The sequence below is a fragment of the Stylophora pistillata genome, chromosome 11 (genome assembly GCF_964205215.1).
Source record: "Stylophora pistillata chromosome 11, jaStyPist1.2, whole genome shotgun sequence".
NCBI lineage: Eukaryota > Metazoa > Cnidaria > Anthozoa > Scleractinia > Pocilloporidae > Stylophora > Stylophora pistillata.
In genome coordinates this window covers 23,606,015-23,630,583 of record NC_142529.1, presented here as the reverse complement: position 1 = coordinate 23,630,583, position 24,569 = coordinate 23,606,015, and the positions used below count along the sequence as shown (strand labels likewise).

At 38.4% G+C, this 24,569-nt stretch overlaps 2 protein-coding genes, 1 long non-coding RNA gene and 1 pseudogene across 3 annotated transcripts; 2 read left to right on the top strand and 2 right to left on the bottom strand.

Annotated features, from left to right (window-relative positions):
• Positions 1-11,745: 11,745 nt before the first annotated feature.
• Positions 11,746-13,005, bottom strand: LOC148720705 (uncharacterized). The gene has a single exon (XM_088737664.1). It carries the CDS (start codon positions 13,003-13,005, stop codon positions 11,746-11,748), a length of 1,260 nt encoding a protein of 419 aa, XP_088593790.1.
• On the bottom strand, positions 13,005-13,992 carry LOC148720704 (uncharacterized; annotated as a pseudogene).
• A 4,060-nt stretch (positions 13,993-18,052) lies between these two features.
• Positions 18,053-20,112, top strand: LOC148720703 (uncharacterized). Its single transcript, XR_015993393.1, has 2 exons — positions 18,053-18,289; positions 18,421-20,112. It is a non-coding gene; the product is annotated as an uncharacterized LOC148720703 (long non-coding RNA).
• Positions 20,113-22,463: 2,351 nt separating this feature from the next.
• Positions 22,464-24,195, top strand: LOC111342908 (uncharacterized). The gene is made up of 4 exons (XM_022950033.2): positions 22,464-22,672; positions 22,884-22,961; positions 23,589-23,875; positions 24,022-24,195. Exons 1-3 carry the CDS (start codon positions 22,551-22,553, stop codon positions 23,839-23,841), a joined length of 453 nt encoding a protein of 150 aa, XP_022805768.1. The 5' UTR covers positions 22,464-22,550; the 3' UTR covers positions 23,842-23,875; positions 24,022-24,195.
• The last annotated feature ends 374 nt before the right edge of the window (positions 24,196-24,569 follow it).

Sequence of the window (24,569 nt, the reverse complement as noted above, 5' to 3'; positions counted from 1 at the left end):
ATGAATCAGCGTTGTGTATACAAAAAAAAATTATGTTGCAAATGATATAACATAATTATGCAAAATAATTCAGTTCTCTTTATCTGATGTTTGTTAATCGTTGTAATATTAATAATGGTGATCGAGTACCATGTGCGAGGACGATTCGATCCTGATCCTACTCTAACAATTAAGGCACCATATAGTCAAAGTTATATTATGTACTTTGGTGAAAATGCTGGAAAACAATGTGTTGCTACGAGTTTGATTGCTTTGATTTATAATAAGATAACAGGAATGCATACCTGTAGTGACCTGGTACAAATTTTGGAGATGGGTAATCAATTGTATTCAACAGTGTCACAATGTACAGGGCAGATGTATTTAGTGCAAACAGAATCACCATCAATGATTGCTTTGTCTGAGAAAAATTACCAGCTTAATTGTAGTGAAAGCTACACTGGTAATCTACATCATTGGGATTCAATAATTGAGGGACATCAGTATAGTATGTGTATAGACAGGGCTTTTGAATCACTCTTGTTTCAAAATTACTCTTCATTTATTCTGACAATAGAATGTATTGGTGTTAGTATCTATCATACTGATAATGGGAGTTATAAGATATTTTATTCTCATGCAAGGGGAGAATATGGTAGAAGCCCTCCCTCAGGTACATTTGTACTGTTAGAAGTACCATCTATTCAGGGCATAGTGCAGTATTTCCAGACTATACACTCCCTCAGTGACAATTATGAACTCAGAGGAGTGCAGATTAGTACATGTGAAATAACTGCAGTGAACAGTTTGAGAGAAGAACACAACTGCTCTTGTCAGTAAACAATACTCTGCAGTAGGGCTTTATACATGTGTTAGTCAGTATCAAAGCCTTGTAGTTATTGGAATTCCAGAACCCTATGTTGCATAGCTGACCAAGGAAATAAATTCTATCGTAAGATGGGCATCAACATGCGTCTAAAAAGGGCAGATTTGTACATGAGTCTTGATGTTGTTGAATTGAGGTATCAGTCCAAAATAATCAATTAATTCGTTTAACCAAAAGGCATTTGCGTATGATGCACGATCCTCGCAGTAGTGAGCGCTATTTGTGCAATAGCGAAAATCAGACCTGAAAAAAATCAGGCCTGTACGGGATTCGAACCACTGACCTCTGCGATACTATTGCAGCGCTCTACCAATTGAGCTAACAAGCCAACTGGGAGCAGGCCGTTAAGTTGATTCGTAATAATCACTAGTAATAACCTCTGCACTAATATCGCAGAAGTCAGTGGTTCGAATCCCGTACAGGCCTGATTTTTTTCAGGTCTGATTTTCGCTATTGCACAAATAGCGCTCACTACTGCGAGGATCGTGTATCATACGTATCTATAACCGCAGTTCAAACTATATGAACTTCATATATTAACCGTAACCAAAAGGCATAGAGTCCTAAAGTGCTTACGTCACGTTTCCATAGCACCGGAATTCTGTGGTCTAAACAAACCAATATGGCGTCCCTAGCGTGACACATTGTCGTTGACCTCGAGCACTTCAAGAGCTATAATAGCGCATTTTATCCTCCAATAATAGAAATAAGATAAAGAGAATCAAGATAACCGTTGGCCTTACTATTGAAGAGTATAATAAGCGGACAAAAGCACCTGGTGAGCAATAATTCGAGTCAAAACGCCACAGAGACGAAGTTTGCGATGGGCCAGTGTTTTCATCCAGATTGCAATCACACATCTGAAAGCCACTGCTGCTGATTCTTTTCGTTTCCAGACCAGAAAAAACATAAAACACTCTACGATCTCTACGATAAGTGGATATCATTTGTAAGGTGAGTATTTTTCGAATAATATATATTTCGATGCTGTACCATCGATTAGAAATAGCTGTTTTTTTTTTTATCTCAAACTGATTCACGATTAGCTGTTTCTCTTTCTTGTCTTATTTGTTTTCTCGCGGCTTTGCCTTTCCTTGTCTTCAGTCTTGATCTAAGATTATTTAGTTACTAAAAAACTATATGATAGTTGTGAGTATCAAAGCTTTTACACTAACTAGTATTAAGTAACAAGCTCAGAGAAATACTCGCTTCGCATTCACGTCTTAGACTACAAGGTTAAGCATGTAACCAACTAAACTTTGGGTTTTTTAAGCGCAAGTATAGTAACTGCTTCTGTCTTTTTCTGTTATAGGAGAGGAGATAGAAAGCCCAGCAAACATTCGCGACTTTGCAGTTGTCACTTTAAAGATGGGCGAAAAGAAAATATGCCTACCATCAGTGACAGAAACAGGCACAAGCTGTTTGATAGTTTGCACTTGCTGCCAGGTACAGGACCAACACCTCCCAGTACACCTACCCCCAAGAAAAAACGGAAAGTGTCTGCCGAGCCCACGAAATTACCAATTGTAGCATCTGTACTTGAAGAGATTAAAGAGAACTCTGAACCATGTTCCACTGAATGCTCACAAGAGGAAAAGACAAGTTCCAAAGAAGCTCTGCTGTCAATAGAGCTTGACATGACTTCAAAAGAACTTGCTAAACACAAGGAAATGTCAAGTTACTATAGTGCACACTACTCTGCTAAGAGCTTGAGCCCTGAGGTGATACGGATGGAGACAGGTCTACCCACTAAGGATGTTTTTGATATTGTTGTGGGATATGTTTCAAGATTCAAGGGTGAAATAAACTATTATGCTGGATGGAAGGTTGAGGCGATCACACTTGAGGACCAGATATTTATCACTCTGATGAAACTGAAACAAAATTATACCAATCTACATTCAGCCCAGTTGTTTTCATGCAGTGTTGCAACTGTTGCTAACATAGTACTAACTTTTGTCCATGATCTGCATCCTCTCCTGTTCAAAGACATCATGACAACCGTGCCATCTAGAGAAAAGAACAAGATGTGTTTGCCATCCTCTTTCACTGAGTACAGCAGTTGCCGCATTTTGATTGATTGTACAGACATTGAAATTGCTGCACCTAAGCTCAAGTCCCAGCAGAATGCTACATATTCCAGCTACAGGGGAATGAACTCTTTCAAAGTCATTATAGGGGTTGCCCCAAATGGAGTTATAACCTATGTTAGTGATCTTTTTCCCGGCTCAGTCAGTGACAAGGTCATGGTTAAAGAGTCTGGGTTTTGTAAACATTTGAGTGCTGGTGATCTTGTTCTGGCAGACAAAGGTTTTCTCATCAGCGATGTAGTTCCAAGAGGTGTTTCAGTGAACATACCACCATTTCTCAACAATGGAAAGTTTACAGAGAGTGAGGCAAGGGCGACAAAATCAATAGCTCGATGTCGCATCCACGTAGAGCGTGCAAATGCAAGACTTAAGAGTTTTCGCATCCTTGGCTTCATCCCAGCATTTTTGAGGTGCCATGCTGACAAGCTATGCCAACTGTGCTCAGCTCTTGTTAATTTGCAGTATCCATTGATCAAGGATGGCTGCGAAGACTTTGAATTTGACTGAATAGCACTTTTTTTCAACTAAATTATAGTACAATGAGTTTTTAATATTATTTTTGTATTACTAGAAGCCCCACTGTAACAGATCAAATGGTATTGACATAGCTTTGGTCAAAAATATGATGTGGTCAGTTTTACATTTTTCTGATATTCATCACCTTTATGTTCATTAATACAAACTACTATGTGTTCTGTGAAAATAGATTATAATGAAATCCAGTGACATTCTTAAATTGTCATTTCAACTAAATCCAGGTCAGGGGCATGTGACCAGTATGGAATTCTTTTGTCCAGTAGTTCCAAGTGTGAAAGTCGTGCTGGCTTAAAGGTTTTACTTTTGTGTCTGTCAAGCTGGGAGCCTGAGTCCAGGTGTATAAAACTAAAGCCACACTTAAATTAGCTTAATGGATGGTGAGAGGTAGTCAGAAAAAATAACCTGTGTCTGCATGGATTTTGTTTTGGCTCCCTCCCCTTCCCTTTGCATTGCTATGCAAGCCTACTTAAGCGTGGCATAAGTTTTATGCACCTGGGCCCTGTTGAATAACCAGGATAAGTGTTACCAGCTACCAGTAGCCATTGGTTGCAAAAAAAAAATTGTTTAAGCTTGTTTTCAGGAAGAATGTAATTTATTATTAAGTTACCATGCTAAATGGAAAAATGTGGGTTCTTTATCTTGTGTCTCTATCTGAGTGTAGAATATGTAATGTTATATTAAGAAATTAATGTATGAAATTTAAATTAAGATACCTTTTAACATTAGCTATTGCCTATTTACATTAGCTCCCATTCCCCCCCCCCCCCCACTCTGATTATGTCCAGCATCTGTGCACCACTTTTCAAAGTTCTCCCTCGGTAATCTTTGGGAATAGTTGATGAAAGTAAAAATCACTCAAGATAGTAATATTGTGCTCCCAAGATTCATCTCGTTCAATCTTGATAACTACACTATCCTTTGTGGTCCATACAACAAAGTAGCAGAATTTGCGCTTTGTCAGGAACATCTGGCCTTGACAGTGATGCCAGTAAACATGTGTGGTAGACAGCGTATAATTCCCTTCCTTCTCCTCCAAGTAAAAGTCTTTGTGCCCACAAGCTTCCTTGATTGTTGCATTTCGATGTGTGTAGGGGCACTTACACTCAATCACCGAGTCGTCTCCCACAAGTCCATCAGGGAAAGCACCCAGAACTCCCGACTCGTGTAGTCAAAGGCCGGTCTGTACAGGTGTAAAGTTTGTGATGTTGGTGAAGGATTTCAGGGCCTCAGTCTCATTGTTCTGTCCCCATGCAATTGCTTTAACTCCACTCAAGTTGTATTCCCCAAGTAGTCGCTTGATAAGAGACGGTGTAACTCATTTTGCCTGGAGGACGGAGCCAAAATTACTGGCAGTCAGGCGGCCTCTACGAGCTTGGTGCCATGCAGGGCTGTTTCGCTGGCCAGCTGTGAGGGTGCTCACAACATTTATGGTTCTCTCCTCTACTTTGGCATTCTCAATCAAGTACTCTAATTGTTTTTCCTTCGTAGATGCCATAAGGAAACCTTCTGAGTAAATGATATCTTCAATCGTCTTGATCGGGAGAGGGGTAGCAGGTTGTGGTTCGGGACTCAAGATCCAGCAGGTCCCTGTAAATTTGCCATAGCGCTTTAGTTCGCTGTACAGCCACATCCGATCTTCTCGGCTAGGATCGCGCGCCAAAGGGCTGTAATCCTTCTTCTTCGGTGGCGCTGGAAACATCTGGCTTGCAGACTGTACGCTTTCTGCCTTTCGCTTTCGTTTCCATTAGCATTCCAGGTCCGTCCTGCTAAGGTTATGGATGCCATAAATAAATATGGCTGCCGCGTGACTGCACTTGAACTCGCCGCGAGGACACTCGCATTCTGTGTTTTTTTATTTCAAGGTTTTCATCGAGATAAATCTGATAAAAAGATAATTCGAAACAGACACGTAAGTTGCAATATATATTCCGCAATATAAACGTTAAATTGGAGGTGAAATTGGGGTTGGGAGTTCTTCGAATTGAACATACGTGTTGTGATCCCAAATTGGCAACTTACTGTGACTTTGTAGTCCTTATTTTTCATGCTTGCTTGGACTTCACCTTTGATGACTCCCCTGGAATAAATAAAGCTTTGGACATGGTCGGATTTGAAGTGGTTTTCTCCGCGATCAAGCGATTTCCGCTCTCCAGAAAAGAAAGAAACGAGTGAGCATATCGGTAAAGACGCCATGTTTGAAGTATGAGTTTAAACTGTTTAGACCAGAAAAAAATGCTGTCATGGCAACGTGACGTCACACTTTAGGACTCAATTTGTTTGCAAATATACGTAATCGGCATTGTGGGTTCCTTACCTACGTGATAAACTATATCAAACTATAACCTTTCGACATCATAAGTCCTGTATTGGCTTAATGCTGGCATTTTAAATAAATTATAGATTCCATTATATTTTCAGCATCCACTTCATACACCTTTCTTGCAAATAGAATTCTTAATTTAAGTGTCTGCGTACTTTTAAAAAGTGGTGTTCCCAAATAAAAGCTCGAAGGAGTAAATCTGAACAACTCTACAACAATGAACCAAATTCGTTTACTTCAGGTTTGGTATGAATTAAAATGACAACTTAATTAAAACAGGGCAAATAATTCACCTTCTCCGCCACGAATGAAACATTTTGGATAAAACACACTATGAACTGCACCTCGACGAACTTGATTTACGTAATAACATGCGCAGGATGTGGACATAATTATATAGGAGAAACGAATGATGTCCTGAGAAATAGAGTGACAGTTCATAAACAACAAATTAGAGACCCACACACACGTATCCTGGGAATCAGCAAGCATATTAATTGATGAATGTGCTGCGGGATTGACCCCCCAGTTCACTATCTTTCCGTTTTACAAGATTCTTAGCCCCTCCGAGGTCATGAGAAAGAACAAAGAGAAGTATAAAGCCGTTCCTAATGATTTAAAATTACGCTAAATGCTCGCGCTCGCTTCGAATTACAATAGCCATTATTATTGTAAATTACAATTAGATCTGTGATCTAATAAGTCAATAAAAACACTTTGCAGTATGCCTGAAGAGCCACAACAGTGGTGAAACGCGTAGCGCAATGAAAAAAGTCTAAGGGAGACACTTGTTGCTCTTAAAGACTGATGAAAATCGCACTGAATCGTCCCACTTAATTTTCTTATGTCGCGTAATGATGTTACGAGAGAAACCACATAAATTGATTGTGTTAGAGTGGGCCTCTTGTACAGTTTCTTTTACTCTGATGACGAAGTCAGACGTGGGGTCGCTGGCCACATGTTTATATACCTTGTTACCGTTTTCATCAGTACCATTTAGTTGCTTGTAAGCTTCTGTTAGATAGTCCCTTTTGTTTTGCACTACTACTGCTGCGCCTTTGTCAGCTTGGAAAATAACAATACCACTATCACGTTTAAGCGATTTAATAGCTTCGCGTTCTAGCCTAGTGATGTTAGAGCGTTGCGCGTTGTGGGGCGCGTGTTGCAAGATGGCACGTTCTACTCCATTTAAAAAGCAGTCTAAGGCCAGATCTCTGCCCGGAGATGGCGTCCAATTCAATGGTTTCTTGTAGGTGTTGTCATCGTCAAGCTCTGTGTTACTATTGTCGTCATTATCAAAGTATTCCCTTAAGCGCATTCGGCGACCACATTGTTTGATGTCAGTAATGAGTTTAGTTTTGTTTACATTTGTCGGCGTAGGGACAAATTTCAGACCTTTACTCAAGATCCTGAGTTCGTGCTCCGATAATGTGCGGTCCGAGAGATTGATAACATTTTCGAAGTTGTTATAATTAGCTCGTGGTTTCGTGCTGCGTCTGCCACGGTGGGTCCGTCTGTGATGTTTATGATCTGGTGAATGGGCTGAATTCACAGGTGTGAATTGGCCGGATGCAATTACAGGATTATTACCCTGGTTGTCACGTCCAGTTGTGTTGTTGATCTGACTAAAGGACGAGTTTGGAGGTGTGTGGTGTACATCATGCAATCTACTAGAGTGGGTTCTGCGTTTAACTTGATGATTTCCATGCATCAGTGGAGTAGATTTTTTACGGTTTAGCTGTGCTTTTTTCGGTCCTGGGCGATTGTCCGGGTTCAAGTCCTACCTACAGGGACATGTCGCTGTATCCTTAAGCAAGATGCTTTACCCACTTTGCTTCGTCTCTCGGATAAGACGTAAAGCCGGAGGTCCCGTCTCTTAAGGGTAATGGGTAAGAGACGTTAATTTCCCACGCACGAGATTACTGTGTGCTGGATGTCCTCCCCTGGGGTGGGTTGGGTGGGAAAACAGCAGGTCCACATCAGCTTAATAGTTGCCAATAAATTCAACCTGCTTAAACAAATAAATCAAATAAAAAAAATAAAATAAAATAAATAAAAATTGTGTGATGTTGAGGCCGGTGAAGGTGACATAAATGAATAGGCATCCTGAGGTCGATAATCATTACATATAGGTGTGGGCAATGAAGGTGTTTTGTGTTTACTTACTTTAGACTTTTGCAGGGCAATGTTTTGGTGAAGTTTCTCTTGTTTTCTTGAGGTCAAGAATCGATGAGTATTCTCATTTTGAAACTGAAGCCAGTGTTTAAGTACTTCAAGTTGTGACGTTGACAATTTTTCGGTTAGGATATTTTCTTTACTCTCGATTTGATTTCACAGTGTCACGCTTTTAGCTTTGTGTGATTTAACGAGGAGGTCAATTAAACGGTTTGAGCATTTCTTAGTAGCGTCATTCCATTGATCTAGGAGGTCTGTAGATCCGACTAGTGGTGTTAATTTTACAGTTAGACCCGGTGGTATGATGTCATGGCTCTTGTACAGTAAGAGAAAATGTTGATGGAGCTCACTCAAAATTGATTTTGTGTGTAGCCGATATCTATATATTTATATATGCAGCAACAGCTGACTTGACACTTTTCACACTGCATAAACCATGTTAATTAGCATTTAGTGTAATATATAAGCGATGGTATCGCATTATTCTGCTATTAAAATCCCCTGATGAGTGGGCAACCACGAAACAGGTCTGTAGGGATGTATATTTAGTTGTTTTTTTCCGACTTCCACACATTATGTATATCTATATATATGTATATAAATAGAATAATTGTTTGAAAAAAAAATTTGCCCTGAGCGGGATTTGAACCCACGTCCCCCTGTTACTAGTCAGGTGTAATGGCTACTACACTACCAGGACAACCATGCTGGCAACACGGCAATCGAAGATGTGATTTAGGTGATCGGAGACGTGGTCTATTTAAGTATGATTATTCGGGTTGTACAGGGTCAGGGTTTTCCTCGTATACAGAATATTTTCAAATTGAAATTAGCCTGTATCCGTAATTGGATCCTCCTTTGTCATCCGCTAAGTTGACTCCGGTCGTGTATCTTTAATAGATCCTTAGTTGGGTTATATATGGGGTTATAGGCTTCCCCTGCCGTGTCACCTTTAAAATTAAGTTTCCCGGGAGACCACGTCTCCGATCACGTAAATCACATCTTCGATTGCCGTGTTGCCAGCAAGGTTGTCCTGATAGCGTAGTGATCTTCACACCTGACTAGTTACAGGGGGACGTGGGTTCAAATCCCGCTCAGGGCAAATTTTCTTTTCAAACATTTATTCTATTTAAGTATGATTATTTGGGGTGTACAGGGTCAGGGTTTCCCTCGTATACAGAATACATATATGTATATCTATATATTCATACATCGGTTCTCCCCCATCCTAGCATCCGCACTGACGAGGCCGAGAAAGCCGAAACAGTACTGTCTGCAGTTAGATATAGCTCTTTGACATATAAAGCTCTGATTTCATATCCAAATTGAGCACTGTGGGATAAGTCATCGCCGCTAGCATTGTGCATAGCTCACTAGGCTCTTTTAGCTGAATAACTGAAAAATTCTTCTTCATATGCAGAACACGGACGGGCACCCTAAACAAAAGGAACGAAATGGCGAGTGCGTGCCTGCACTCAACTTAATATGTGTTAAGGCATGCTTAAACCACCATCTTAAAAAGGATCGTTAGTCAAACCAGTATTTTATGCACCTGATGAGAGAGGACTTTTTAACCCTTTCGAAACAGATTTGTAGTGCAAAGTTTTTTAATTTTTATTTCCCTATACAATTGTTTACAAAGCTCCATGATTGTAGAGCACTCTCCGATTCGACGATAAGGTTTTTTAAGTTTATATATATATATATATGTTTGTGAAGGAAAGACAAAAATAAACTACACTTTCATCTCGACAAGCCTGTTTCGTGGTTGCCCACTCATCAGGGGGCCACTCATCATCCTGTGTGTGTATATATATATATATATATATCTATTATATATATATATATATATATATATATATATATATATATATATATATATATATATATATATAATATATATCTTATTAGACGTTTTGTTGTGTAGTATCGCTGAGTATTTTTACGAGTTGTGCAATCACTATTTTACGAGCCCGTAGGGCGAATCAAAATACAAATAACGAGTAAAAATACCCAGCGATACGACACACAAAAACGTCTAACAAGGTGTTTATTATCCAATACGCCAAATTGGTATTTCAGTGCGGGCGAAATTCGCAGATATTTATTTACGGGGAGTGCGTGACATAAGTATGCGAAGCTGAACGAATTTGGCGCGTTGTTGTGTTGCTGTTTTTATTTTCTTCAATAATTGATGAAATTTCATTGTCGTCTAACTGTTTTCGTTCGATTTATCTAATAAACTTGGATCAATATTCGCCAGCCATTCCAACTCTTCGTCTTAAGGGAAATAATTTAAATTGTCCGCCATTTTTTTTTTTTTTAATTTTATTTTGTAACCTCTAATTAGTCACTTGCGCAATGCGAGAAAACCTGTCCAACCGGTTATTTGGAGTACAAATACCGGTTAGCTCAATTGGTTAGAGCACCGGATTGTGTTGTGTGGGAGGCCGAGGGTTCGAGCCCCGGCCGGACCAACATTCATGGTCTTAATATAAGTGAAGAGAATTTGCTACCTTTCTATGATATCAAGAAATGGATAGATATTCTAGTCTTCTCGGAAAAGGACGAATAAAGTGTAGGCCCCGTCTCCTGCAGGGTTAAGGGTAGGAGACGTTTATTTCCCACGCATGAGATTACTGTGTGCTGGACGTCCTCCCCTGGGGTGGGAGGGGTGGGTGTTGCTCGGTATATTAGCATGTATTGCCAGGGGCCTAATCAGAAGCAACAACCCAAGTTGAAATAAAGTTACCTACCTACCGCAGGATGTTTGTACTCGTCTTTGGCGTTACAGGTACTCTATGGAGTGCGGCAGGACAATAAATGAATATATCATGTATTTGAACTGCAGATTAATAAATGAAGATGATCATTGCAGTTATGAACACTATTTAAGGTGGCTCACAATAGTTTTTAGGTTTTCGAGCACTTTTACATTTGAGGGATTCAATAAAACAAAATGATAATTTTTCTTACACTTTCTTGGTAACAGTTACTAGCTCAATCATCAGTGAACCAAAACATAATCACGTGGCGTCATCAGCTGTTACCATAGCAACAGCATATGGTTGTAAATAAGAGCCATCATGGAGCTTCTAACGCTAATAGCGCAAAAATTAACTCGGTGACCCCTATTTTTCTTAATTTTATCCAATTTTACATGGAAGTGGAAGCAATCATAGAGAGTTTAAAAAAAATCTCTGGAGCAGATTTTATGTAATTGCTAAAAACCGTAATTTTTGATTGGCTATAAATCCGGTCCAGAGAATTTTTTTAAATTTTACCAGTACTTTTCTCTTAGTCCACACTACCCAATTTTAAAGTAAAATAGTGGGGTCACCGGACTTGTTTTTTAAATAACTCACTTTGCGTCTAAAGAAAATCCACGCGCGTCTCGCGCGTTTCCAAAATCTGGCCTTTACAAGATCCCGCTTTTCGCATGCGCATACGTTGTCCGCTGGTCAAAACCTTGATTTGTTTCGAAGAGTCACTCGCTCGATTTTCGGTCGATTTCATCAGCTTAATTAGTCGTTAAAGTGGACCTGTAAATTATTTTTCAAGTGCCGTTAACAACCTTGCTTCGTTGCTACGTTTTGGAGAATTTCGGTCATTTAAATCTGGCTAATGTTACGCGAGGTACGTACATTGTCATCAAGCACCTCCAGAGGCACAACACGTGCTGGCCAGTTTCTGCAGTTTAAATGTGGTTAAATGGAAACACATGAAGTTACAATTTACCAACAATGGAACCAAAGGAACTATTCTTCTTTCGGAAATGTTTCCTGAAAGTGGTTTGCAATGGCATCGAGAATACGCTTTGTTCGAGTGACACGAGGTTTCCTCGCTGTGTTTTGGGAAGGAGGCATGCTGAGGATCGCAAGCAGCCCCTTTGTTCCGAACTTTAAATATAACTCTTTGAGATGTGAATAGGAAAGCCCACTTCCTGCAATCTTCTGAGCCATTAATTGTTTTATTGCACCACTGTCGTCCCTGGGGTCGAAAAGTCTTCCGCTGAATGTCTGAAGAATTTCATGGCGTCGATCCAAATACGTCATGCTGGCAATTGCTTGTTCAACACCAATAACTCCAGAACAATTCACGAGTTTTTCCTTGTTCAGTTGAAGTGTAGAATGAAACAGAATTTTTTCAAGTGCCTTAACGTCCTCCAAGGCATCGTGGGCTTCAAATTCTTCATTAAAGAGATGTGAGTAAAGTGCTGATTGGTTTGATTTGCAAGATGCCGATTCATTGAGTTGCAATGCCGGGTGTTTATCTTTCAAAAGATGTTTGACAAGGATTTGACTGTTGCCAAAATAAACATTCAGGTTGCTTAGTTTGCTGCGAAAATTTTCGTCGCTTCTCTGGAGAAGTTTTGGAGTGTCAAATGTTGATGAATTATGACCTATTAGAACTATACAAGGTTCCTTCTGGGATGAACATTTTACTTGACTAAGAAAGGTGTGAAACTCCTGAAGCGCTTTATCAAGAGAGACAGTTTCCACCGGTTGGTTTTCTTTCAATAATTTTCTGATTCCATTGATATTTTGAAAAGATAGTTTGTTCACTCGTGAAGCTCCAGTACTCACATTTCCTGTTGGTAGAATGTACTTTGAAAACGCTTGAAATTCATGAATGGCGGACAGCTGACAGAGTTCTGCATTTTTCCCGGTGCAGGTAGTCTCAGTGTCAAAAACAACAAAAGTGTAAGTTTGGTTTGGATCATAAGTCAGATTTGGCAGATCAGGTTGAGCATAGTAGGATGGTACTAGTTTTTCATACTCATGAAGCTCATTATCAGAAATGTTTCCCAAAAGATGTTCAGTGTGAGTGTGAGTTCTTGGTGAAGGCTGATTGACACTTGTATCCAGATTCAAAGCAACTGCAGTTTCATAAGTTTTCCCCTCCTTAGCTTCTTTTTGACTATTTTGACTGGATTTCTGACCCCGTAATTGATTTCTCCTATACTTGAAATTTTTTGTAGCCTTCCGGTTTTTGTCACTTAACACTTTTTTGTCCATCAGATCTTTATGTGATGTACAAAAATAACCAGGTTCGATATTCAGTATCTCTGATGCTGCACTTACATAGCCATAGCCAAGATTTCTTTGGGCCACACCACAGGCTACTCTAAAGTCATTGCTTACACTTCCTCCGTAATACCGGGGTTTTGGGGTTTTTTGTTGCTATGGTATTATTTAGACTTTCATTCCGTTGAAAGTTGGCACATGGGGAAAGCTTCTTGACAACAGTATCAGTGGCATATTCTGAAAAGATGTTGGTTAGGGCATTTTTCAGGGGCTCACCATGTAAATTCTTGCCGTTAGGTAGTTCTGTGTGCTTGTATCCCTCAGGACATTTTTTGAAACCACGCCAGGATATATTGCATGAACTGTGTTCCCCAAATGAATGTGGTACTATGGAGTTGATACTTGATTTTAAAAATTCTGGATTTCCAGCATTCTGAGTTACAGCATAACTGAAGCATTTTGCATAGTAACTTATTACTTTGTTACTTAGTGTTGAACAGTGCGGATTTTTGAAGCGATCTTTCAGATTGTAAAGACGAGTAGTGAGAGAACGTTTGGTATGTATTGTGTCTGACCACTTTTCAACCTTGTATGGCACTTTGTTTAAAATATCAGCAATAGTGGTACTATCATCATCCCCAACATATGTACTGAATTGGGTTCCACTGTTAAGGGCATTAGTCCAGAGCTCAACTGCTACATCACTCTCCATGGACTTCGAGGACCCTACATGGTTTTTTCTACAGTCGTGTGTTTTGGCCACTTTTCCTGATTTTTTGCTGGATTCACATACTCTGCAGGCTTTACATCTCGTTGCATAAGACAGAACCTTTCCCGTTTTTAAACCCATTGATGCTCCGTGACCAGTGTGTGAGTTGTGCCCTTTGCCTCTTTTCGTCCAAACCATGTCGTACGAGACTGCAATTGCCGGCATACTATCTACTTCCCCCTGATTGTTAGATTTTTCTGCGTTTTCCTTTTCCTGTTCTAAATACACATCACAACTTCCTTTTGCTACCTTTTCAATGCTGTTAACTATTTCCCTTTCTCGCATTTTGAACAGTTGGCTTTTCATTGTTGGAATGTTTAAAGTAGCCAGAAAATTGTTCAGTTGTGTTTGTCCAACTCCAATATGAAGGAAGCCAAGAACTGCTCTAGAATTAATGTCACTGGCTTTTGGCCCTCTGCCACCTGTTCTGTGATGATTAGATGTATGAACATTGTTTATTTTTCCACACTTGGAACATTGAATGTTGAAGACACTACTTAGCCCACTTCTTGTTTCACCAACCATGTTGTACAAAGACAGTGGACCTGGAAACCAAATTTGTTTGTTTGTCATTTCACTTTCATTTGGTTTAATTAGTTTTATTGGAGGCAGGATAAAACAGTAGACTGGTTCAGACTGGTTAATAAGTCTGATTTGAATAACAAATCTTAACTAAATTAGGAGGAGAGAGATCATGAGAAATGTCTAATCCCACACCTAAAAAAGACCATTCAATATAGAGTGTTAAAAGGTTCATACACTTAACGAGTTTTGCCACACATTTGTCAAAAATTTGAAACGAGTAGCAAACAAATTTCGAAGTATTTCTTTTGCACCTTGACAATAAGGCATATGATTACATTTTTAAAATGACTATGCTGTACAATATTCTCTTACAATAATTTGATAAGTTAATTTTTAGTTTTCTATTGTTTGAAATCATTCTTTTGAATCTAAGAAAAGGTAAATACAACTTTAAAGCCAAAGAAAAATAGTATTTCTCTGACTTCAGTGGTCATTTGTTTACATATAGTTATTCTTGTTCTTGATGAAATACAAAAGGGGGGACTTGTTTATTGTGCTCTGATGAAAGAAATATTGAATGTGCACTCTGGAAAGGAAGCTGACTGTATTATAGTTTTTCTCCAAGCAGTAAATATTTAATACAGTAATTGTTCATAAAGCCTCATAATGGTTGCAGAAGGAAAACAACTTGTACAACAACTTCTGTACATGCAGAACTCAATATTTATGCTAACAGTTTATTCCTTGGCCTATTTTTACAATTGAAAAAGTCCACAAAGTCTTCCTCACCTGCTTGACAATGTAAACAAGACTTGAGGTCATTTTTTAGCACTTCCATGCTGACGGTTCGTGTGCCTGATAACATTTGAGCGTCCTCTTCCTCTATGTTTTGCTATGAATAGAGAATGATTAGTTTTGAAATCCTCGAAAGAAACGGCGATATCTTCAATTTTATTTGTTACAATTTACTGGTCCAAAAAAGAACTTACCTGTTTTGACCTAGTCACTGTTTTCCTGGGGGGGCTCAATGTCCTCTTCCTCCATATCATTTTGTTTTTCCTGAGATTTTTTCTCACTTACCATTGCAAGGTTTTTCAACACGCTCAAGCGTCTTTTCGTCGCAAAACGACCTTTATGGCGACCAGAATTGGCACAGACAGAGTTTTCGTCATTTTCTCCGGCATAGACCACCGATGGATTAAGTAAACTAAAGCCACATATAAAGCCGCCCCAGGAAAGATAAAGGAGTAAAAGTGTGCTTGGTTTGGTCTCGAGAATTTCGGAGTCCACTTCAGGGTCTTCACAATCGATCGCAGCGCGTACATAAAAACTATTAAATTTTCTTCTCGGCACAACATATGCCGATCGGCCAGCAATATTTTCTTTAGCTAATAGTACAAATAAATACTTTTGGCGGCTAAAAGTTTCGTAAAAATGCGATTTACCCTGAATACTAGACGTGAATAGAGTTCGGCAAAAAAAATTACGCGCCGCCATGTTTGCTTACCTCCTCCATGGCTTTTTAAAATCCCGCGAGTGACGCGCGTGATTCGCACAGCTAGAACCCAGTCCTAAAACTATTGTGAGCCACCTTAAGCGGTAGCGAAAATATGCCTGAAAAAAAAAAAAACAATTTAGGTTTGTACGGAATTTGAACCCATGACCTCCGCGATACACTCCATCTCCCAATTGTTAGTTTAAATTCGTTGCCGCACAACCCGAGTTTACAAAACAAATGTTGTATAAGCCATTTAATTTTGATACATACAGAAAACAATTTATCACTGCTAAAAAGATAGATAAGAGAAAATACATGCGTTTCAAAATTATTTAACTTATCAAAGCTGCATAGTTAAACTAACGTTGAGGTAAATTGCAGAATGGGTGTTTTTTTTTCTCAAAATCCATTCAAATTCAGAACCATAAGATTGAAGTATAATCAAATTATATGGTTTATCTGATAATATCATTACATGATGGACCCAATATCTTTAAGTCCAACAAATGTATTCTGAAATCTTTCGATTTTCTTTTTACAGATTTCTGACAAAAGGCCAATTTTCCAGGATCAAATATCGGGTGAAATGAGGATCGCGACGAAAAACTGAATGAACGACTGTGAATATCTGAATATCATATATAAGTGGTATACCTAAACAATTTTGATCTATCTTAATCTTCGTGCACGTATTGGATAACTGCTTATCCAGCTAAGTAGGACATGGTCGAATTTATAGTACAATTCACATTATTTTGGCTTTTCATTATCATTACACTTCATTATCGTCAAGTATTTATAATCACGTGTTTCTATCAGTAAATTTGAAAATTGTTAAATTTGAAATTTGGTAGATTTTGCATTGAGTCTTAGTTTACTGTATAAAGTATAAAGTAACGCTCAACGCAAAATCTCCCAATTCGCTCAAATTTGCCATTTAGTACCACAGAAACGACAATACACAGAAGTGAGGTAGGTTTACATTTATTTTGTGCCTTAACATAGACATTCCTTGATATAAGTTTACGATGTCACGATTCTTCAATATTCTCCCATACATTTCTTTATATTTCGAACAAACGACCAGACACGTCGCTTGTGTTGGCCCCCTTTGTTCTCACTGCAATGTATCATCGTCTCTTCTAAACCGCAAATATTTTCCGTCATCATGGATGTATGTTTTTCGAATATCAGGGATTTATTATCCAAATACACTTCGTAGAGTACAAATAACGCCATAGACGAGTACAAATATCACGCGGTATTTCTACTGTAGAGTAGCGGTTAAACAGGTTTTCTCGCATCGCGCAAGCGAAGAATTACAAAAAAAAAAAAAAAGAAAATGGCGGACAATTTGAATCATATTTCTGACGACGAAGAGTCAGAATGGCTGGCAAATATACGTCCAAGTTTATTAGATTAATCGAACGAAGAAAAACAGCTAGACGACCTTGAAATGTCTTCATTTATTGAAGTAAAAAGAAACAGCAACACGACAACGCGCCAATTCCGTTCCGCTTCGCATACTTCTGTCACGCACTCCCAGTAAATAAATATCCGCGAAATTCGCCCGCACTGAAATTACAGTTTGGCGTGTTGGATAATAAATAACTTATTAGACGTTTTGTTGTTTAGTATCGCTTAGTACTTTTACTCGTTATTTGGATTTTGACTCGCCCTACAGGCTCTTCAAAATACGGCACAACTCGCAAAAATACTCCGCGATGCTACACAACAAAACGTCTGATAGTATAGCAAAATTCACTGCCTGACGAGTGAATTCCACGTTAAATTTCACGCGAAAAACCGATATCGCACGAATCGCGAAGCGATGAGTGCGATATCGATTTTTTTAAGTGAAATTTAACGTGGAATTGACGAGTCAGGTAGTGAATTTTTCTTGAATCGCATAACAGAATAAAAATAAGAAAACAAGAAATTAAAACGACAACGTTATTGTTTGTTTTTATTCCGTACACGCGCCCTTAAGAAGGCCATTTTAAAGTCAACTGTCAGAGCTGTCATCGTTAAGGGAATGGAAAGCAAGGTAAGTCGCTCACGTTTGAACCGTCGACAATTTTAATTGTACCTCGTGAATTTTTCTTGCATCACATAGCTAAAGCCACCAAATCACTTCGCGAAACCAGATGTTTTGTATTTTTGTGCGCCACGCCAGCGCGCAAACGATGGAAACCCTTTCAAAGTCAGGTGCCAATATCTAGCGAATAGAGGGAACAAGATATTTTTAGAATGAAAACCACTTTTATTTCAAAGTCGTGGAGAAAGCGGTGCCTCACATTTTACAATCTTCACTAAAAAAAACTAAAATTACACAATACGGAGTTATTTAAGACAGAGATTTGCCTGCTACCACTCAACTTGGCAGAACGTGGCGCCGACAATCAACAACTGAATGGTCAAATCCTCAAGCGAAATGAAAATTTCAAGCGTTCCGGTATCAAAGCAAGATCTACAAAAAACCGGTAAGTGCTTTACAGTTGTGAAAAAAAGTGTATTCAAAATATAATGATTAAGACTGGAATTTCTTGGTAAACTCTGGCGAAAAACAGTTCAGTCAAAAGTCACAATTTTAACTGTTTTTCTTTCATCGCAGGGAGTCGCTCGTTGGTGTCAATGCTGGACTGAAAGTTTATGGAAATATTTACTGGAGAGTTATTAAAAGTTACTCCAGTAAACATTCCGCCAACTGCTCTTGCCATCAGGTAACTAGAACGACTGGCATTGCTGTCAAGGTCACTAGCAGCTGCTCTGTTGCTTGGCGTGGCTGACCTATTGAGAACAATCTCCCGTAAAGCATGACTTGAATAGCCGTAGGTAGTTGTCGTGCTTGCCGTGGGTTGAAACCGGCGAACTTATTCGACATTCGCCGCTGTTTTTCCAGAGGATTATGGCTGTATCTGGATATGGATTCCGGATTGGAGAGGCCAGTGAGCTCTGATATCTCCACTGGGTCGAAATCATCACTGAGCGCTTGGATGACAGTTTTGCGACCACTCGAATTTGCGAATTTGCCGTCTAGTGTTTTTTGAAACCATGTTGTATCTAAAAGAGGCCAGTTCGTCGTCTGTATAGGCTACAGTGGTTTGGATTTCGGGAAGAGATGCTCGACCCTTTTCTGCATTGATACCTGTTTTGGTTTTCTTTCGTAACGTTTGTTTGGTTTTCCTCGGCGAGAACTGTCGTTTGGCTTTCTTCCCTCGTCTCTGGCATTTTGATTTTTTGCTATACGTTTTCTCGTACTTTAGAGCGTGAGTGGTTTCCTCCAATTTTCTAAAAATTTCAATTTCAATTCAAAACTTGGAAGACAGTCGTTTTCTATAAATTTTTTCATATTTGTTCATATTTTCGTAGCACTAGTTGTATTTACGTTAATTACATTCGTAACAATAATTCTTGCTCGCGACTCACGTCAGCGATATCGCTTTATGATATCGCTTTATGCGTCAGTGCGATTTCACGCTAAGTACCCTCTCTTCCGGTTGACGTATTGACCAATCAGAGCGCGCGTTTACTTTAAGCTATGCGATTCGATATATGTATTACGTGGTAGTTAAGAAGTTTAAATTAAGATTTCCTGTTTCCTCACGTAACGTCGAATGCGGTTGGGGCAGAAAAGGTGCACGCAAGTCGTGGAAAAGCTAGTGTGACACTTACAACTTTTTGACATGATCTGCCATTTTATTAAACAAACACTGCTCCTTTCTTAATATATGTATATATATGTGTGTGTCTGTTTGTAGAGAGAAAGAGAAAAAAATTGCCACTGATGTTATTTACACGACTTTCCTTGAATATATCACCGGTAAGAACCAATCAAAAGGCACCTAGAGTCAAAAATATCATAGCGGAAAAAAAAAAAGAAAAATATTGCGGTTAGAGATTTTTGATGAAAATAATTAGTTTTTAGCTAGTAAAAACAATATCGTCTCGTTTGGGGTATGATAAACTATCACCTCCACACAAATTAATTAAGAATGTTAAACAAACTTTTTTATTTAACAAGAAAACATGAACAGACAAAAGACATTTTTATCTTTTACTTGGAAAAAGAAAAAACAGGAAATTCGTTTAACCAAACGGCATTTGCTTGCAAACATACGCAAACGGCGCTATAGGTTCCTAGCCTACGTGATCCGGCATGATAAACCGTATCAAGCTGTAACCTATTGACATCAATAAGTCTTGTATTGGATTAATTCGTGGCATATCAAATCAATTATCAATTACAATACATTTTCAACATCTCTTTAATACATCATTCTAGCAAATAGAATTATCAATTTAAGTGTCTTAGTCCTTCAGTTAAAAATGGTTTTCCCAAGTGGTTCAGAACCCCACGTCAACCAATATCTGATCAAGGAATGTCTACCGCCAAAAATGTGTAAAAATAGAATGGCTGAAAGATACACTTGACGTTCTTAAAGAGTTATCAAAATCGAAGTGAATCGTCCTAGTAAATATTCTTCTGTTGTGTATAGATGTCATCGGTAAAAAACTTAAAGTTTTATAGCGTTTACTCGTTGAATTTCTTCTTTTTTTTGTTTGGAAATGGCAATACTTCAATTTATTTCATTAAATTAGATTTAATTAGCATATACCCTGCCATATAATCAGTGGTTTTAAAGTTCGCGAATGACATCAAGAAATATTTCATCTATCTGTTTGTGAGACAAAGATAAAATCACTTTCACGGTTCAGAAGTCATCTAAGAATTTGCTCTTCCCCTTCTAAAAAGTAAACATGAAATTCAAGGACTTAACCTGCGTTTAAACTGTCATAACTATTTTATATAGTTTGGTTGGTCAGTCAGTTTCGATTAGTTAGTCAGTTCGATATGACTTATTCCGCATTCTTTGATAATTACAGTTTGAAGACTATACATAAATTCAACTTCCGAAGTTATTTAGGTGTACGCTGTATTTTGATGGGTATTTTGAGGGGTGGAAACATTATTATCCAACAAAAGCGATGCTATTTAGTTTAGTTGGTCAGTCAGTTTCAGTTAGTTCAGTATGACTCAGTCCGCATTCTTTGATAATTAGAATTTAAAGACTATACATGAATTCAAAGTCCGAAGTTATTTAAGTACACGCTGTCGTGATGAGTTTCCGAATTATGAATCTTAATTCTGGCTACTGAGTTTTCTTCAAAATGGCCGCATCTATGTTCATATCATTACCACATTTAGAAGCAATTTTCCAACGGTTAGATTACATTTGGAATCTCAACACGCAGTTAGTAGGTTTCACGGCAACAAATCTAAACTCGCACTAAACAAGGCCTAATTTTCCCTAGCTATAATTAGTTTGGAAAAAGTGCGATTCGAGCACGGCCCAAAAATCGGATGCTGGATGTAAATAAAGTTTGGGAAGAGCACGAGGAGTCGCTGATTACACAGCCACATATTGTGCTCTCTTATGTTGCAAATTGATAAAGTATTGGAAATTCCTTATCAGATGGTAGGAATAATGTGTACGCAAATGAATGGTCGTATTTTGGTTATCTAAGTGATATACTGAACGACTGTGATTATATGAATATATCATGTATTTGAACTGCATATGAATAAACGAAGAGGATCATTGCAGTTATGAACACTATTTGAGCAATAGCAAAAATAAGCCTAAAAAATAAATTAGGCTTCTACGAAATTTGAACCCATGACCACTGCGATAACGGTGCAGTGCTTTACCAACTGAGCTAACAATCAATCTAGGAACTGGGTATTTTCGTTGCTTTGTTAGAAACACGTGAGTGAGAAAATTGCATACTCAAGGAAACAAGACATATTTTCTATTTCAAGTAATTTACACTCCATCACCCAATTTTTAGTTTAATTGTGTTGTCATATAACTCGTGATTACAAAAAAACTCCTAAAATCTTTAATGAGCCCTTTACTTTCGATACATACAGAAAACATGTATAACTGCTGCACAGATGAATAAAAGAAAATCCCTGAGTTTTGAAATCATTTAACTTAATATTAAAGTTACATAGTTTAACGTACAAGAACGTCAATTGCAGAATGGGTGCTTTTTTTTCTTAAAATCCATATTACTTCAAAACCATATGATTGTTAATATTGTCAAACTACTGTTTATGGTTTATCTTTTAAAATCATTGCACAACGGACTCAATACAAGATCTTTAAGTTTAACAAACGTATTTTAGTCTATTTATTACAGATTCTCGAGGGTCAACCTTCCAAGATCAGATTTTGGATGAAATGAGGATCGTGACAAACAAAATAGTAGGAACGACTGTGAATATCTTAATATCATGTATAAGTGGCATACTGAAACAATCTTGATCCAGCTTAATCCTTCTGCACAAATTGCATAACTATCCAGCTAAGTAGGACATGTTAGAGTAAATCATTTTAGTTTTTCATTACCATTACTTTTCGTTATCGCCGAGCATTTAATTTCACGTGTTTCTACCAATAAAATGAAAGCTTTAAAAATAATTGGAATTTAAGTGAGTAAATATCTCAAACTACGTAATTTGTCTAATAACATCAATATACGACAGACGAGTACTCTTGAGTCTATTTTTTTATAGATCTTTAAGGGTTTGCATTCCAAGATCAGATACTGGGGGATATAGGGATCTGAACGAAATATAAATTTTGATATCACCCAGAATGGATGCATAAAAGCAGTGATTTTGGGGGGCTTTCTTCATTGGAGAAGTCAATTGCAACTTCCAACTGAGAAGTCAAAATGAAGACCTTTATCTTTTTGGCTTTCTTTGGCCTTGTACTCGTTGAGGGCTTTTCATTGGCAGTAACTGAAAATGAGTTCGCCAAAATAGGAGATGAATTTGAAGCAGAAAAACCTCGAGGGTTAGTTGGATAAAGAAAAATAACTATAAGTGGTGGAATGGAAACAATGAGAACACTGCAACTCGATCCTCGGCTGCATTTGAACAATTAAGCTTATTTACTGCTTTCTTATGATTAGACTTTTGAAAATGTTTTTTTCTTTTAATATGTTAGCAGTTTTGAATTGTGTCGCAGTGGCAAGGATTTTACTTTGTATTTTAAATGTTTTCAGTGAAGAATACATAACAGGGAACGACGGAGAGTTCGATGAGGAAGACCTAGAGGACGATGATAAGGCAATGTCCAGAAGGTACTTTGAGGAAATGGTTAGACTTCTTGGATGACGGCACTAAACCGTATGCTCCCTCTCCTGCATGATATTGTGGTCTAGCTTTGTTAATTCAGATACAATGAAGATATGAAAGTTAATATATTTTGAACTGCGGTATTAGATACGTATGATGCACGATCTTCGCAGTAGAGAGCGCTATTTATGCAATAGCGAAAATCAGACCTGAAAAAAAATAGCGCTCTCTACTGTGAAGATCGTGCATCATACGTATCTAATACCGCAATTCAAAATATATGAACTTTCATATATTCATGGTATCTGATTTATCATCACGGGTTTATTACGAATCAACTTAACGGCCAGCTCCCAGTCGGCTTGTTAGTTCATTTGGTAGAGCGCTGCACTAGTATCGCAGAGGCCAGTGGTTCGAATCCCGTACAGGCCTGATTTTTTTCAGGTCTGATTTTCGCTATTGCATAAATAGCGCTCTCTACTGTGAAGATCGTGCATCATACGTAGCTTTATTAATGTTTATCAGGCCTCCATTTAAGCCAGCTTAAATGCTGAGTCGAGTCAGCCTCTCTACATATGAAAAATAAATAAACAAATAAATGAATAAATACAGTTATTTTTTCTTGCTCTAAGTAAAAACGATATGGTAAACGAAGAAGAGGAGTTTGACGAAGGAGCATTCGACAATGATGATGATAGAGACGAAGTTAGTGACGAAGATGACGTAGGAGCAATAGAAAAGTCAGCTGACCCTTTTGGCTTTAGACGCCGGCTCACACGGCGTAGACGGTTCAGAGGGCGTAGACGGTTCAGAGGGCGTGTACGGCCCAGACGGCCCAGACGCGTACGCATTCGACCTAGGATTCGTCGTAGGTTTCGCGGTTGACGAAGATGATGGAATGAACAAAGGCCTGATGAAGGTGAGTGGAATAGAAAAATATAAGAAAAAGAGGATTGCTGTCTACAGCTCCAAATTGTATAGACAATATACATATTGATTTCATAGTGTAAAGGATAAAAGGTGACCATCATCAGAAGCCATGTTTAAATTTTCTCTTCCCTACAGGTCTTGATGAATGCCCAACTTAAAAAGGCATGGAGAACTTAGGACCAATCATGATAAGACAGCTTGTTCTACTTCTAAAATATAATGGGAAGAATAAGTCTTGATTTGCTTTAAGTTCGCGTCGATGAAAATAAAGACAGTTCACTAACACCTGGCTCTGTTGTTTTTGTTTAACGGTTTGATTATTTTTTTCGTTTGGTTTAATTTTTTGGTTATAGTTGAGGTGGATTTTTGCTGCGCAATGAGCATAGTGAGCGAGCAGCATCATAATCAGGATTGGAAAAGAATATGGGGGATGCGAATTCTCGAGTTCATCACTTTTTACCAGAATGCACTGTATCTTTTAACCAGAGTGCACTGCGCGATGATTGTCGTGTTTAGTGTATTGCATAGATAGCGCTATTGCATAGATAGCGCTCTCTACTGCGAGGATCGTGCATCATACGTATCTAATACCGCGGTTCAAAATATATGAACTTCATATATTCATTGTATTTGATTTATCATCACGGGTTTATTACGAATCAACTTAACGGCCTGCTCCCAGT